This window comes from Benincasa hispida, chromosome 3, assembly GCF_009727055.1.
Source record: "Benincasa hispida cultivar B227 chromosome 3, ASM972705v1, whole genome shotgun sequence".
Lineage (NCBI taxonomy): Eukaryota > Viridiplantae > Streptophyta > Magnoliopsida > Cucurbitales > Cucurbitaceae > Benincasa > Benincasa hispida.
Genome location: NC_052351.1, coordinates 69,895,804 through 69,913,512, shown reverse-complemented (window position 1 = coordinate 69,913,512; position 17,709 = coordinate 69,895,804). Strand labels below are relative to the sequence as shown.

General features: G+C 39.7%; 2 protein-coding genes across 2 annotated transcripts; both read left to right on the top strand.

Annotated features, from left to right (window-relative positions):
• The first annotated feature begins 13,035 nt into the window (after positions 1 to 13,035).
• Positions 13,036 to 13,512, top strand: LOC120073691. The gene has a single exon (XM_039026493.1). It carries the CDS (start codon positions 13,036 to 13,038, stop codon positions 13,510 to 13,512), a length of 477 nt encoding a protein of 158 aa, XP_038882421.1.
• Positions 13,513 to 15,722: 2,210 nt separating this feature from the next.
• Positions 15,723 to 16,417, top strand: LOC120073690. Its single transcript, XM_039026492.1, has 2 exons — positions 15,723 to 15,922; positions 16,018 to 16,417. The coding sequence occupies exons 1-2, from the start codon at positions 15,723 to 15,725 to the stop codon at positions 16,415 to 16,417; spliced, it is 600 nt and encodes a 199-aa protein (XP_038882420.1).
• The last annotated feature ends 1,292 nt before the right edge of the window (positions 16,418 to 17,709 follow it).

The following is a 17,709-nucleotide window of genomic DNA, read 5'->3' as shown; positions in this document are numbered from 1 at the left end:
AAAAGAAAATGAAATAACCAGCTGGAAGCAATATCTTGCTTCTAGCAGATGTGTGTCAAGGCTACCGGTGGTGCCATGGACAGGCAATGGAGCTAACTCTCTCGAGATCTAACTCCAGTCGAAGGCTCCGGTCGTCACTCAGAATGGAGGAAGGAGATAAAGAACTCTTAAGCTTTCTTCTCATGCATTAGTTTGGATTGCAGGGATAACCCTGGATGATCTGAAATTCTGCTCATCGGCTTCTATATATAGAGCTTGAATCGCCGACAGTATTTATGAACTGCTCTGATTCTAACATTCACGGTGCATTAGTCCTTTTCTGAATCTCTACTGCTAACAACGTGGTAGGTGAAATGTCAACATCATCTTTTGGTTTTCCTGAGATATGCGTTGATGCGTTCATTCCACCAATCTTGCATCGATCCCTCTATTATGTGTTATCGTGTACGTGCAGTGACCATTTCACTTAATACCGCAACTCTACATGATGACCGCAATCACTTGACGATCACAACTCCTATGCGATGGACGCATGCGGCTGATCACCGCAACACCCATGTGTTGATCATATGCGTTTGCCTTTGCGATGGAGAGTTTCTCCGCATGCGGTCGTCTATGCGGTAATCTGGCTTTCGCGTTTGCGTCCACTTCATGCGTTAGCTACAAAAATAGACATTTGAACGCATAATAACGCATAATAATGAGTTAGTCGAGATTCTCAATGTTGAACACTGCAATCTCATTTTCTCATGAGTTCCTAACATAATTGCCGCATATTCTACTTAACAACCTTCATAATTCTAAATAAAAGGCCTAAGATAACACGCAGAATTAGATGATACTTCCCCTCTATGTGCTTATTGTGCTTGTGACTCCTAGGCTCTCGGAAATTAGCCAAACACCATTATTATCACAATAAATTTTGATGGGATTTGACATGTCTGAAACGACTTCCATATTAGTCAAGAAATTCCTTAGCCAAACAACTTCTTTAGCAGCTTCATAAGTCACAAGATACACAAGATTTAGGACATCAATCCCAACAATCTCTCACTTATCCAAAGCTAGTGAAATGTATCAAAATACAATAAAAGATGAGTGGGAAAGTAAAATATCAATATACAATGTAAGGTAAAGTATCAATATACAATACAATAAACTAGGGAATACAATATACCCAATAAAATCTAACACTTTCCCTAACTTAGGTGACTCAGATCTTGTAGACCCAGATCCTCCAGGTGACCCTAAAAAACTTCAGCCATGAGAGCCTTTATAAATGGATCAACAATATTATGCTACGAGGAAATATTTGTGATGATCACATCTCCCCGTTGCACAATCTCTTTAATAAGTTGATACTTGTGCTCTATATGCTTTCCACGTTTGTGGCTACAAGGCTCCTTGGAGTTTTCCATAGGACCACTGTTATCACAATAAAGTGTGATGGGCAAGGACATATTTGGAACAACTTCTAAATACGTGAGAAATTTTTTGAGTCGGATGACTTCCTTTTCAGCTTTACAGGCAACTAATACTCAACCTTCATGGAGGAATCCACAATACAACCTTACTTAAGGATGCGCCATACTATAGCTCCTCCATTCAGAGTGAACACTGATCGTGGATTTCCTTGAATCCTTATCAATCTATAAATCAGAGTCAATGTATCCTGTAAGGATCAAATCCTTAGCACCATACACAATCATATAGTTCCTCGTTCTCCTATGATACTCGAGAATAGCTTTAACTGCTGTCCAGTGATCAAATCTTGGATTAGATTGATATCTACTGAATAATCCCACTGCATGGTAGATGTTGGGTCTAGTACACAACATGACATACATAAGGCTACCTATTGCAGATGCATAAGGAATCCGTCTTATCTCCTAAACCTCTTGAGGTGTCTTAGGACACTGTTCCTTAGACAAGATAATTCCATTCCTAAAAGGTAACAAACTCTTCTTGGAATTTTGCATCAAATATCTGACAATATCTAACAAGAACTTTGTCAATATAGGATGCCTGAGACAAGGCTAGCGATCTGTTCTTTCGATCCCTTATAATTTGAATCCCTAAAACAAATTGTTCTTCACCTAAATATTTCATTTGTAATTGAGCAACTAGTCATTCTTTAATGGTAGTCACGTAACCTACATCATTCTTAATGAATAGAATATCATCCACATACAACACAAGAAAAGCTATTGAGTTATTGATGATCTTCTTTTTCCTTCTTTTTCTTGACCAAATATTTTGGGCGATTTCGTTTTCAATGTCCATCTTGGTTGCAATGGAAACAGGTTCCTTTTGCAACTTTGACCTTCTTGCCCTTTTGGACAGTAGTAGCAGTGGTGGCTTTATTCCCCTTTCCACCATTCTTCTTTTTCCACTTCTTCACACCAGATGAAAAGGAGGCACAAATTTAGTTCTAGAGGTCGAACTTTTAATGAACTTTTTCTTGTAGGCAGCATTTGCCTCACAATTAGTTCTTCTAACTATCATTAAAGACTAAAAAATCTGTAGCTTGTTAAGGAGGGTAGTGAGGTTGTAGTCAATTTTGTTCATAAAATAATTACTACAGAATTGCAGAAATTATCTGACAGCGATTGCATGATAAAATTCACTTGATTGGGCTCATTTATGAGACTTCCATTCATCTCAACAACATTAAAATAGTTTATCATGTTAAGGACATTGATAACTTGTAGAAATACAAGTTATTTGTGCCTTTTTCTTAGAAATATGCGACACTAGAAAGGAAAAAAACTGCGCCAATTATGGTGAATTATATAAGAAAATTAAAATTGTGCTAAGGTACTTAAAACACACCCACTGACTGCATTTCATGGTCAAAATGCGCCAAATTTTATGTTTTGTAGGAAAATAGAAATCATTGCATGCGTCAATCCTTCAAAGAGAAATGCAATCAACACATGCCTCAGGATTTCTGAAACCGTATAATAGATATTCTGGTATACTCCCTGATCGTTGACCATGATGCAACATTAACGTTCTCACCTACCTTGGCAAATGATAGCAACCAATTAGAGTAGGAGTTCCAAGATAGAACAGTGTAGGACTCCATAAGTAGAGCCTTAGCACATCAAGTGAAAGGATCTGAAGGCCTACAATCAAAGAGAACATTCTATTCCAAAATTCCATTCCTTTCTAGGAGGCTCACTGGAGAAAGATCCTGAGAACATCTAGCCGACAATCATTACCACCATCATATCATATCAAGAGATTGATATTGATCATGAATCCATTTCATTCCTTGATATTGATCGTGAATCCATTTCATTCCTTGTGTATTAACGAGTTGTAGAATTTGCTTGATTGATTTCTTGGAAAACTTGTATTCGAAAGATTTTCTTATCTTAATGTTATCATTATGTTCATCTTCACTTTACTCCATGTTCATGCATTCATCATCTCTTCTCTCGTGAATCACTAAACCCCTAGGGTAAGGGGAAAGTCATTTTTATAATTAAATCACATCTTAAGACATTACCATGTTCGCTTAACATATGTCGAAAGATACTTGCTTGCGAGAGAAGAGTTGAGTCATACAATCAACTCCTTGAAAGAGAAAAGTTGATATAACTTGTTAAGCAAAGCAAGAAGTATTTCTAGAGATAGAAACAACCTTGCGTCCTATAGCTTTCCCATTTACATCTCATAGAAATATGACCATTGAGGCAACCATCAAAAGGTGTGCGCCAATCAGGAACAAGAACTGTGTTAGTATCTATAATGAGATTTATTGATTCTTTAGTGCCTTCCCTCTAGCCCTTCCTTCTCTATATAGACCCTTATTTAGTCTGCGGCTTTACTCACCCATTTCAACCTCACGATTGTTAGGCCCTCAGTTATTTGGAATTTCATTATTTGTATTTATTTTATTGTCCTCGAAACAAACAACACATATTTTCACCTTTTCATGATTGACTTTACTTCAACAACATCGCATCAAATCCCCGTGTTCGACCTTGGATCATTCTGAGAAACTTGCGATCTTGTTATACTTGGCGAGATAACGAGAAAACTTGGGACAAGGATGCTTGATTATCGCATATACAGTTGACGTATAATGCATATTCTTCAAACCATCGCATGATCATCGCATGATAATTAACACATATCAACAAAACAATTTATCTTCAACAAGTTTTTGGCGCTGCTGTCGGGGATTTGAAAAAGTGATTAAGTGTTGAATTTATCTGTGAATTTGTGCAGGACTTTCTCTTTGGTGTATTGCAGGCTTAGGCGAGAAGTTGCAGATAGTATATGAGTATTGGGGCAGATCCTTATCTCAATATTGACCTAGAGATAAAGAACCTTTCACTGCAGAGCACGAGAAAACCGCAACCGGCGTGATGAAATATGGCCAACAATAATAATAATGAAAATAATCAGGCAGGATTGAACGATGGAGTAGGTCAACCGCTGCAAGATCCTGTTTTTCTGGCTACAGATCGCAATATCCCAATGTGAAACTGTGCAGCTCCAAACTTATATGATTTCTCACCAGGAATTGTGAGGCCTACAGTCGATGAGAATGCCAGGTTTGAAATCAAACCCGTAATGTTGCAAATGATTCAGAATGCTGGCCAGTTCGAAGACATGCAGGGTGAGGACCCACATACTCACCTCACAAGTTTTGTAGAGATGTGTAATACGTTCTCAATACCATGCATAACTCCAAAAGGGATTTGACTCTATTTATTCCCTTACATGCTCCAAGATGAGGCCAAAAAGTGGGCCCGTTCGTTAGAACCCAACGATATTGTTTCATGGGACCAACTTGTTGAGCGCTTCATGAGGAAAATTTTCCCTCTAGCGGTCAACGCAAGGAGAAGGCGGGAAGCTTTAAACTTTGAACAAGAGGATAATGAAACCTTGAGCACCACATGGGTGAGGTTTCTTCGCCTAGTAAAACATTGCTCGCACATTGGCATTCCTGACTGTGTCTTCATGGAAACATTCTATAACGGGCTGAACAGAGTAATACAAGCTGTTGCAGACGCATCTACAACAGGAGGTTTTATCGATAAAACCTACACAGAAGAAAAGGTGATATTAGATCAAATTTCAAGAAACACTGACGATTGGGTAGATGACGGCTATGAAGGCTAAAATATTGACAAGAGAAAGATGGAGGGTGCCATTATCCTAGTTGACACTGTAAGTTCATTAGCTGCGCATATGGCCGCAGTTACATCCCTCCTTCAGACTATGGCAATAAATCAAGGTGCGCTAAATCGAAATGCCGCACAAGCAAACACACTGACGCAAGCTACTGTGGCTAGTTGTGTCCAATGCGGTGATGCCCATTTAGTTGATGTCTGCCCATTGACCAGCAATCTGTATTCTCAATACATAATAACCCATTCAGCAACACCTACAACCCTGGTTGGAGAAATCACCCCAATTTTGGATGAGGTGGTAATGTAGACCATACAGGTCAAAAGAATTCACACCAGAATCAACAAGCATACAAAGGGAACCCTCTGGGATTCCACTCACCGCCGCAAGGCCACCAGCCACACCAAAATAGACATGCATACAATCACAACCAAGCATCTCGTTCCAATACCTCATCTCTGGAATCTCCGTCGAAAGAGTATATAAAAAAAATGATGCATCGATTCAATCACAACCTTCATCCATCAGAAATTTGGAAGTCCAAGTGGGACAACTAGCCAGTGATTTAGAAAATAGACAAGAGGGAGCCTTACCAAGAAATTCAGAGGCTCCTCGTGGGAGTGGAAAGGAGCAATGTCAAGCATTGCATAGCAGAAAAACGGCTGCCTCTCCGTCAACGGTCAACAAAGAAGTGAGGCGAACAGACAAAGCGGCTACCATTGAAAAAACATCCTGTTAATGATTCCATAGAAATTGCAGAAGAAGACACCAATACAACAAACACTTCAAACAACACTATACCTCCAACATTAGAACCACATACTGAAAAAGAATCAACATAGCTTGCTTCCCGAATCAACAATCCAACGCCTTCTTTGCAAGTAACGAAGAATACTGAAAAGTAGTCATCTACTCAGGAAGTAAGGCAAGACCCTCTGCCATTTCCTAGAAGATTGAGAAAAAAAGACGACAGCAAGCAATTCAGAAGATTCTTGGATGTTTTTAAGCAGCTTCACATCAACATACCCCTTGTGGAGGCGCTCGAACAAATGCCAAGCTGCTGTCTCTTTCTCACATCTAGATGTGTATAAATGCCAAGCTGTGTAAAGTTTCTTAAGGACATTCTTGCTAACAAAAGGAAACTTGAGGAGTATGAGACAGTTGCTGATAGCTTGTAGAAATACAAGCTATTGTAGCCTTTTATTTAGAATTATTAGGGCTAATAAGTAGAATATGCGTTGATAATACTAAGAATTCATGTGAAAAGTGAGCTTGCATTGATCAGCACTGAAAATATCGGCTAACCCAATATTTTGCATTATTCGGCGTCAACATGTCTATTTTTGTAGCTATCACAGGAGTTAATCACATGCGTTCATCGCAGGGATGTTGCAGCTACAGAGTAATAACCATGATAGAAAGGTGATCACAAGGTTAGTGGAATGTGATGGTACTTTGGAAAATAAGCATGAACGTATACCTTGGGAGTATAAAAAAGGTGATGTTGAAATTTCTCCTACCGCGCCAAAAGTAGCAGTGATTCAGAGCTGGATCATCAATGCTGTTAGCAATTGAGCTCTATAAATAGAGCCTTAGAGCCCAATTTCAAAGCATCCGAGCTTCTGCCTTAAGGCAGATCCTTGTGATCACAGATGAGAGCGTGAGAAGACATTCTTCGAGAGTCCTTCATTCCTTCAACCCATTCCGAGTGATAATCGGAGCTTTGCCGGAGATAGATCTCGAGAGAGACTACTCCACTGCCCATCCATGGCACCATCGGCCTTGACATACATCTGATGGAAGCAAGAGATTACCTACATCTAGCCCTCCATCTCTCTTCTTATCTCTGTATTGTATTACATTTTGTCTTAAGACATTAATACATTTTGTAATCAATGCATCTCTTTATTTCTTTCGACTCCATCTTCATTAACTTCTTTTTTATCATCCCTTACTTTCATTGCAACGAACTAAGTAAGATTGCAAGAGTTATCGCATACTCAATCATGCGACATAGAGATATGAAGCATGTAGCAAACCACCGAGAGGTGTGCATTGCGCGAGTATAGTGAGTTAATCTTCTTTGCTTAGTGTGAAGCTGTCACAATGCTTGTCTATGAGCTGATTAGCCGCGACTAACTACCTGAGAGGGTAAGTAGTGGAACTCACTAAGCAAAGTAAGAAGTGTTCCTAGAGATAGGAATAATCTTATGTTCGGCACAACCATGCGTTATAGAGATATAAGCATGTGGCTGACCACCGAGAGGTGTGCGACGCGTTAATGTGGTAAGCTGGGATTACCCTTACGACCAAGCTTAATGATGCGGTGAATTTATACCCTCCACCATTCTATTTATTTTTCTATGCATCTTATTATGTGTTAACAGTTGCCGTGTCTCTACCAACTCTCATAGTCATACTTCCATTGCTCAATCTGTTTAGTCAGGAGTAGGAGTAGTGCATAGTCTTTTAACTTCCCCATTCTTTTATTCATCGCCTCAAACGCATTGCTTCGCAACATTTAGTTACAAGTCCCTGAGTTCGACCTTGGATCACCTCGAGAAACTTGCGATCTCGTTATACTTGGCGAGAAAGCAAGAAAACTTGTGGCAGGAATGCATTCGCATGTATTCTTAAATGCATATTGCATATTTCTTAGTCCAACACATGACCATCGATTCATGGAGATCAACACATAGCATAAGACATGCATTATATATTTTCCTTGCACCAAGTTTTTGGTGCCGTTATGGGGGACTTGGCAGCTAATAGTTTGTTAAGTTTTGTGTTTTCGCAGGCACCCTTTTTATCATGATCGTATTGGATCTTGTGCGACCAAGTTGCAAACAATATTTGAGTGAAGGGGATGCGCCGAAAATAAATATTGACTCCGAGATAGAAAGGCTATCTGTCACACGAGCTGAAAGTAGTCTTAGGCGCGGGTCAACCGACATACGGCCATCAAATGCTGGAAGCTTTGATGGTCAGGACGAGTCTTTTGACCTAAGCAGTTGAGATTAATCTTCTGCATGAAAGACTCCTTGCGGTAGCTTCACTTCAATTTCTCCAGGGACGTCTNCTTTTGACCTAAGCAGTTGAGATTAATCTTCTGCATGAAAGACTCCTTGCGGTAGCTTCACTTCAATTTCTCCAGGGACGTCTTCTACTCTATCTTTACTTTGCTTTCCTAGTTAACTTTAGTTTATTTATTTGATTATTGTTATTTTGGATTTGCGGCTGCTTTCTTGGATGTGGTGTGTGTTCGCTCCGTGTGGATGCGATAATAATTCCTCTCGGAGCGTGGTTTCAATGGAAGAGTCCTCTCTATCATTCAATGCATGGCTATGAACGTATGAATTCTAAAGTATGGTCGCAATTGTTATTCTCCTCGGAGGTTCTTTCCTTGTTAACTTTTATGCATTATCCTTTTGAAATTCTCTTTTGTCCACTTGCCTACCTTTGTGTTGAAAGATTAGCACCCATGGCAATACTTATCATTCACTCCATCCGCTAACTAAACGTCACAAGGCTCACCTCACTTAATAGCTTCTTCAAGGTTTGACAGTCAAAGTTTTATCAACTCAAACATCTTTTACCGCATTCTTGAATGAGTTTGTTTTTAGCTTTTCGGCAAGAGCACTACCACTTTCTAAGTTTGAGGGTGGAAGTGCCCCGGGAAAATGCGTCCACCACATTGCGATGTTAAAATAAAAAAAATAATAAAAAATCATCATAAAAACTCCACTGTCAGCGCAAAGGGGAAACCCAAGCTGATAAGAGTTAAAGTTGTGAAAGGCACCTACCTGTAGTTGGATACTTCACATGACACCCGTGCAGGTAAGCCAAAACAAAAGTAAGCGGCCAAGATCAACACATAAAGACAACTCCTCTATTTGGTGCAAGCTCAAATTAAGCTAAGGCAAGAGTTGAGTTGAATATGGCGATATCCACATGACACCCATGGGGGCAAGCCAAAACGAAGAGCGTAGCCAGGTTCAACGCCCCACCCTAATAATGTATCGCAAAGCTTTGAATTGTTTTAAATGAACGCATTGTAAAAAGCTAAAAGCAAAGTTGCTTGAAATGAGTAAAAAGTTTTTGAGCAGAGGCTTGCCAGATTTAAACTTAGAAAAGATCTCTTTGAAGAAGTAGCCAAAGTTGAGGAGAACGTTGCTGCCAAGGTTAGAGGTGTGAGTGAATTATATTTTGAAAAGCTGGTCATCGCAAAGGAAAAGCCAGAGGGTGAATTTTGAATTTCCTAAGTATAAGACATGCTTAAGGACAAGCATGATTCTAAGTTTGGGAGTGTGATAGCTGGTAGAAATATAAGCTATTGTAGCCTTCTATTTAGAATTATGAGGGCTAACAAGTAGAATATGCGTTGATAATACTAAGAATTTATGTGAAAAGTGAGCTTGTGTCGATCAACACTGAAAATCTCGGCTAACCCAATATTATGCATTATTCAGCATCAACATGTCTATTTTTGTAGCTATCGTAGGAATTGATCGCATGCGTTCATCGCATGGATGTTGCGGCTATTGATCGGATGCGTTCATTGCATGGATGTTGTGGCTATTGATCGCATGCATTCATCGCATGGATGTTGTGGCTACAGAGTAATAACCATGATAGAAGGGTGATCGGAAGATTGGTGGAATGCGATGGTACTTCGAAAAATAAGCATGAACGTATACCTTGGGAGTATAAAAAAGGTGATGTTGACATTTTACCTACTGTGCCAAAAGTAGCAGTGATTCAGAGCAGGACCATCAATACTGTCGGCGATTGAGCTCTATAAATAGAGCCTTAGAGCCCAATTTCAAATCATCCAAGCTTTTGCCTTAAGGCAGATCCTTGTGATCACAGATGAGAGCATGAGAATACATTCTTCGAGAGTTCTTCATGTTTGATTTTATGTCCTAAATCTCATAGTTTGTAAATTAATAAACATATTCTGTGTTTTTTTTCGATAAAATTGTTATTGAAATTGTAATCATGAATCCAATAAACTAATGTCCTGAGGCTATTTAATGTAGTTTGAACTTTATGTAGTGACATAAATGTGGATCAAGTTCAAATATATAGCCAAAATGGTCTATAGTATATGAATAAGGTTGGGCGCCTTATTCTGGGGACACTATGGATGCGGCCCATTTTGTAGTTAGTACAAACGATGTGATCCTAAATTGTTCATGTGGAGACATAAAAATGGGGGCATCCTATGTAAAGAGTTTACATAAGACTGAACTATGAAATAGTCACTTTTTACGTTTTAAATGTCGTTTTATGTATAAAACTGACTATTTTGTTAATTGATGACCTAGGTAACTTAATCTTAATCCTGACCTAACTATAAATTCGTGCTCACTCAGAATTATCCTTAGATCTGCATAGGTGAGGGCAGCTCATTATCCTGGCCCAATAAGCCTCCCATTTCAGGGGTAAGATCAGGTGGATAGCTGGGAATATAGGGTGCAAGACGGAATTCACTCCTACCCGTTATAGGGATAGTAGATAGGTTGTTCCCTTTAGTACTAAATCCAGGTCTTGAAAAAGGGACCCCACCCTTTCCTTGGCCCGAGAGGGGTTCGATTTATAGGTTGGACCTTAAACCAATTGTTCATTAGAGGATCAGTGGAACTTAAAGAATAATATGTAGTCTTGGGGGTAAAACGGTTTTTATGACCCAGCCGAGATTACGAACAACCTGTGAAGCATTAGCTTATTAATCATGGTTATATCAAATGGACACAAATATATCTATAGTGAGGGGAGTGCAACTACAAGACTATAGTGGAATGACCCCGTTAGTAAACGAATATTGATTAGCTCAGTCTAAAGAGTTTAGCCAGCTAATCTCGGATCGTTGGAGCCCATGATCTATAGGTCCATTAGGTTTCTTTACCAGCTCATATGGAATAAACTTAGAACAATATGATAGAATAATTCATTGTTCGAATTAGGTGAAGAGAGAAAAACCGACAAGTATATGTGATATAGTAGTCGACTTTCAGTTTAGAGATACAACTTTAATATTTAAATGTGATTTAAATATCAAGAATATGAATACGTTTATATTCGGATGCTCGGAAATAATGGAAATGGTCAAAGATGTAAAAAGTCAAAGAGTTGACTTTTGACTTTGAAAAATCAAATTTTGACCGACCTTATATTCAAATGTGATTTGAATTCGAGAAAATGAATGCAGATTCATGTTCGGGAGGTCAAAATTAGTCAACATGAAAAAAATCATAAAAAGGTCAAAATGTTGACTTTTTGGTCAAAGTTTAACTTTGACAAAAGGACTATTTTGCCCTTTGACTACAGTTAGTGGAAAAATCCAAACTTTTGTTGGATAATTCCACTAACAAAATAGTGGGCTAGGTGTTGGCTTATAGTGGAGACATTTAAGCCCACTTCGATAGTGGATTCTAGGTGTTGGGTTTTTATGAATTGATTTCATGTAATTTTTACATGGCCTTTTTCTATAAATATGGACTTTGAATTTGAATTAAAAACTTTTGCCCATTTTTCCATTTTTAGTTTTAAAATTTGGGCTGGAAAAATCACAATTTTGGAGAAAATTTTTCAATCCAAACCCAACCCAGAATTTCATTTCTTTTTCCATCTCTCTCTCTCTCGGGTTCTTCATTCATCGGGTTCCACAATCTAGTTCTGAGTCCAGAGGATAGTAGGTCAACTCTAGTGGTAGTTCGGAAGAGTTCGGGTTGAGATTCAGTGAGAAAAAGCGTTTTTCGGGAGCTACAATGGTCGTATTCCATCCCTTTTATTTACTGTTTTTTCCTTCATTTGCATGCTAATTTCCTTTTAATTATAAGCAATTAGAGTGTAATTAGATCCTTATTCCGCTGCGTATGTCTCAAGTTCCATCACTTCATTCCTTCAACCCATTCTGAGTGACGACCGGAGCTTTGCCGGAGATAGATCTCGAGAGAGACTACTCCATTGCCCATCCATGACACCACCGGCAGCCTTGACATACATCTAATGAAAGCAAGTGATTGCCTACATCTAGCCCTCCATCTCTCTTCTTATCTCTGTATTGTATTACATTTTGGCTTAAGACATTAATACATTTTGTAATCAATGCATCTTTTTATTTTCTTCGACTCCATCTTCATTAACTTCTTCTTTATCACCCTTTACTTTCATTGCAACGAACTAAGTAAGATTGCAAGAGTTATCGCATACTCAATCATGCGGCATAAAGATATGAAGCATGTAGTAAACCACTGAGAGGTGTGCGTTGCGCGAGTATAGTGAGTTAATCCTCTTTGCTTAGTGTGAGGCTGTCGCAATGCTTGTCTATGAGCTGATTAGCCGCGACTGACTGGCCGAGAGGGTAAGTAGTGGAACTCACTATGCAAAGTAAGAAGTGTTCATAGAGATAGGAATAATCTTATGTTCAACATAACCATGTGTTATAGAGATATAAGCATGCGGCTGACCACCGAGAGGTGTGCGACGCGTTAGTGCGGTGAGTTGGGATTACCCTTGCGACTAAGCTTAATGATGCGGTGAATTTATACCCTCCACCATTCTATTTATTTTTCCATGCATCTTATTATGCGTTAACAGTTGCCATGTCTCCACCAACTCTCATAGTCATACTTCCATTGCTCAATCTGTTTAGTTAGGAGTAGGAGTAACGCATAGTCTTTTAACTTCCTCATTCTTTTATTCATTGCCTCGAATGCATTGCTTCGCAACATTTAGTTATAAGTCCCTGAGTTTGACCTCGGATCACCCCGAGAAACTTACGATCTTGTTATTCTTGGCGAGAAAGCAAGAAAACTTGTGGCAGGAACGTATGGTCATTTCATGTATTCTTAAATGCATATTGCATATTTCTTAGTCCAATACATGACCATCGATGCATGGATATCAATGCATAACATAAGACATGCATTATATATTTTCCTCTCACCAGTTTTGTTGACACATGAATGTAGTGCGTTGTTCCAAAACAACCTCCCTGAAAAGTTGAAAGACCCTGTAAGATTCACACTACCATGCTCCATTGGAGGAAAAGAGGTTGGCCATGCGCTATGTGACCTTGGAGCCAGCATCAATTTGATGCCGCTATCCATTTTCATGAAGCTGGGGATTGGTGAGGCAAGACCCACCATTGTAGCTCTTCAACTTGCTGATAGGTCAATAACGCATCCTGAAGAAAAAATTGAAGACGTGCTGGTACAAGTTGACAAGTTTATTTTTTCGGCCGATTTCATCATCCTGGATTATGAGGAAAATGTAGATGTCCTCATCATTTTGGGCCACCCGTTCTTGGCCATAGGTCATGTATTAACTGACGTACAGAAAGGGGAATTGACAATTTGAGTAGATGATCAAAAAGTCATGTTTAACGTATTTAATGTGTTAGAATACCCAGACGATGTTGAAACATGTCAATACATGGATGACCTCAGAATCTAGCATTGCGATGCAATACATAACAAACTTGAAGAGAAAGTCGAGGATGACGCAATCATGGAAGAAGTTTGTGCGTTGGCAAAGACAAACCTTGGTTTTGAATCATTAAATCTATTTGAGCACACTACGGAAAGGATTAAACCATCCTTAGAAGAGCCACCTACACTAGAGCTCTAAACTTTGCCAGCCCACCTCAAGTATGCCTACTTAGGAGATAATGACACTCTTCCTGTCATCATCTCAGCCACATTGAATGAGGAAGATGAGAAAGAATTATTGAGCGTGCTAAAAAGGCATACGAAGGCAATTGGTTGGACGTTGACTGACATTAGAGGGATTAGCCCCTCCTACTTTATGCACAAAATTTGGCTGGAAGAAGGAAAATGAGGCTCAGTGGATAGGCAGCGTAAATTAAATTGCCGTGCGTGAGGTAGTTAAGAAGAAAATTATTAAATGACTTGACGCATAAAATTATTAATTAGAAAATTAACTGGGTCAGCCCAGTCCAATGTGTACCTAAGAAAGGAGGGATGACTATTGTAGCCAACAACAAGAATGAGTTGATTTCTACAAGAACCATAACAGAATGGTGCATCTATATGGATAACCACAAACTGAATTAGGCCACCAAGAAAGATCATTTTGCCCTACCCTTTATTGATCAAATGCTTGACAGGCTTGCAGAAATGAGTTTTTTGTTTCTTAGATGGCTAGCCTTGCTATAACCAAATTTCCATCGCTGAAGGATCAGGAGAAGACCACCTTTACATGCCCGTTTTGCACTTTTACCTTTCGCTGCATGCCTTTCGAGCTTTGCAATGCGCTAGGCACCTTTCAGAAGTGTATGATGGTAATATTTTTCGAATTTCTGTAAAACTCGGTGGAGGTATTCATGGATGACTTTTCAGTCTCTGGTGATTCATATGGAGTGTGCCTCAAGAACCTAAAAATGTGCTGAAGAAATGCGAAGAGACCAATCTGGTATTGAAATGGGAAAAATGCCACTTTATGGTTACAAAGGGAATTATGTTGGGACAAAAAGTGTCCAAAGCAGTAATTGAAGTTGACCAAGCAAAAATCGATGTGATAGCCATGTTACCACCCCTAGTGAATATCAAAACACTGAGAAGCTTTTTAGGGCATGTTGGATTTTATCGACGATTCATTCGAAGCTTTTCCCAAATTGCAAGACCTCTTAGTGCACTTCTTGATGTTGATCAGGTGTACAACTTTAATAATGCTTGCGTTAAAGCATTCAAAACTTTGAGAGATGTGTTCATATCTGTGCCCATTTTGGTTGCGTCGGATTGGTCGCAACCCTTTGTAGTAATGTGTAACGTAAGTAACTATGCGGTGGGAGATGTACTGGGCCAACAACAAGATAAGATCCTTCATCCTATCTATTATGCCAGTAAAACCTTAAATGACTCATAAGAAAATTACACCACTACCAAAAAAAAAGAAATGCTTGCAGTGGTATTTGCGCTAGACAAATTCTGCTAATACTTGGTAGGGACGAATGTTGTGGTGTACACGAATCACTCAGCAATCGAGCATCTGATAACTAAAAAGGATGCAAAGTCAAGATTGATTCAGTGGGTCCTGCTTTTACAAGAATTTGACTTAGAAATCAAAGACAGGAAAGGGACTGAGAATCAAGTGGTCGACCACTTGTCAAGATTGGAAAATTTGGAGACTTAAAGGAAGGGAAAGGATATTGAAGACTATTTCCCTGAAGAGAAATTGATGGCAGTAAACGACAAAGAACCTTGGTATGCGGATATTGTTTTGGTTTGCGGTTAAATACTAGAGAATATTCTTCACAGCAAAAGAAGAAGTTGAGCATGATGCAAAATTATATTCCTGGGATGACCCCTTTTTGTATAAGTTGGGGCCAGATCACATTCTATGCAGATGCATTCCTAAACACAAAACTCAATGCATCCTGGAGCAATGTCATGAGTCCCTGTACGGAAGACACTTTGATGGGCAAAGAATTGCGGTAAAAGTCCTTTAAAGTGGCTACTTTTGGCCAACTCTATTCAAATATGCCCAAGCCCATGTGGTGAAATTTGATCGATGCCAAAGAACAGGTAACATGTCCCAGAAAGATGAAAATGCCACTAACTTCCATTTTGGAAGTAGAATTGTTTGATGTATGGGGCATAGATTTCATGGGCCTCTTTCCATCATTAGAAGGTCATCAATATATCCTGGTTGCAGTCGACTATGTCTCCAAATGGGTAGAGGCAATCTCTTGCGTTAAAAACGATGCAAACACGACGACAAAATTCTTGAAGAAAAATATATTCACACGGTTTGGCACACTTCGTGCGTTGATAAGCGACGAAGGTACACATTTTATTAACCACATTATTGCTAATCTGCTAATAAAGTTTAATGTCAGTATAGGGTTGCGACAACCTACCACCCGCAAACGAACGACCAAGCTGAAATCTCCAACAGAGAGATAAAATCCATTCTGGAGAAAGTTGTTAGCACGTTTATAAAAGATTGGGCACAGCGGCTGGACGAAGCTCTTCGGGCGTATTGTTCTGCCTACAAAATGCCCATTGGGATGTCTTCGTATGCGCTCGTATTTGGGAAAGCTTTCCATCTACCACTGGAGCTGGAGCATAAAGCACACTGGGCACTTAAGAAGCTGAACTTAGATTTATCCAACGCAGGGGAAGCCAGAAAACTACAACTGAACGAGTTGGCTGAATGGCGCTTTACCACATACGAGAAGCCAAGCTCTACAAAAAGCAGACAAAAAGATGGCATGAGAACAAAATCTATAAGAAAAATCTAGTTGTGGGGCAACAAGTTTTGTTATTTAATGCTCGACTTCGTTCGTTTCTAGGGAAACTCAAATCACGATGGTCTGGTCCTTTTGTTATCATACATCTCTTTCCTCATGAAGCAGTGGAGTTAGCCAATAAATGTGGCAGTAATATCGCCAATGAAGATGGTAGTAATATCTTTAAGGTCAATGGTCAACATATTAAGCCTTATTACGAAGGCGCGATAGAGTGCAACAAGGAGACCATTGATATGGCCGGGCAAGCTTGATCGCTCACGTGGATGCACTTTGCGGTAACACGATTTATTCTTTCAAAGGCATCGATTTTTATCCTTTTATTGCTTTCTTAGAATAGTTGATTCTTTCTTTGGTTTGAAATTGTTATTTTGAGAAGTTTCTGGTTTATCTACAATTGCGTTAATTTATCTGTCAAATGGATTTCGTTAATTCTTGCGGTTGTGGGCACTTATTGCGCCCATCGACAATTAAGCGTTCATTAAGCGTCAATGCAGGAATGCAGATGGGTTATTGGTTATCTTTTCGAGGTATCATTAAGGCACTGCAGACAAATTGTCCTTTCGTTTGACGGGCATTACATGATGGGCACACTTTTGGGATTCCCAAGTCTTCCGACGCACATCATTGCGATATTGGGAATTTCCAAGTGCCCAACCTTTAAAAGCACGCCTCATTCCGATCTTCTTGCCCATATGTATTCTAGTTTTCTCTTGAGTTTTTAACTTTCTCGTTCCTCTCATCCGATCATTTCTTCGCTTTTCGAACCCTCACCAGATTCCATGGCCGAGCAATCCTTCAACACCTTTTATGGCTTTCATCTTCCCTTTCCAAAGCGTCGTTTTCCGCTCGGGAGGCTGCCATTTTGGCAGCAAACTGCCCTATTGTCGCCCAACCTAAGCCGATTCTCTGACTTCCCGTTAAACCTAGAAAAAGAATCGTTTCCTCCATCGACGATTCGCTGTCTGTCCGTCGAGAGGGGCCGAGCAAGGAGAGTGCCCCAGCCACCAGCACTGAGGTGTTCGCTTCACAACTCCCATCTAAAAGTGAGCTGAAGAGGAAAGACGACAAGGAAATTTTTAGGAGCATCTTAAGCAATATGGAGCGCAAATGGGGGTTACCAGAAACAGGAGTGGTTGACCAGCCATTGCCTTAAGAAGATGCGCTGCAAGCTGAAATCCATGCGACAACAGATCCTAAGGAGAATGCGCTAGTAGGCTCCAATGAGGGACCTATAAGGGCAATGTTGGAAAATGTACGAAGAAAGGGTGACAAAGGGAAGCTCG

Excerpts from the sequence above, each read along its gene's own strand:
- LOC120073691 (XM_039026493.1), top strand. The coding sequence starts at position 13,036 with ATGACCATCGATGCATGGATATCAATGCATAACATAAGACATGCATTA.
- LOC120073690 (XM_039026492.1), top strand. The coding sequence starts at position 15,723 with ATGCCACTAACTTCCATTTTGGAAGTAGAATTGTTTGATGTATGGGGC. Across the intron at positions 15,923-16,017 it reads AAGAAAAATATATTCACACG|GGTTGCGACAACCTACCACC; the intron begins GTTTGGCACACT and ends ATGTCAGTATAG.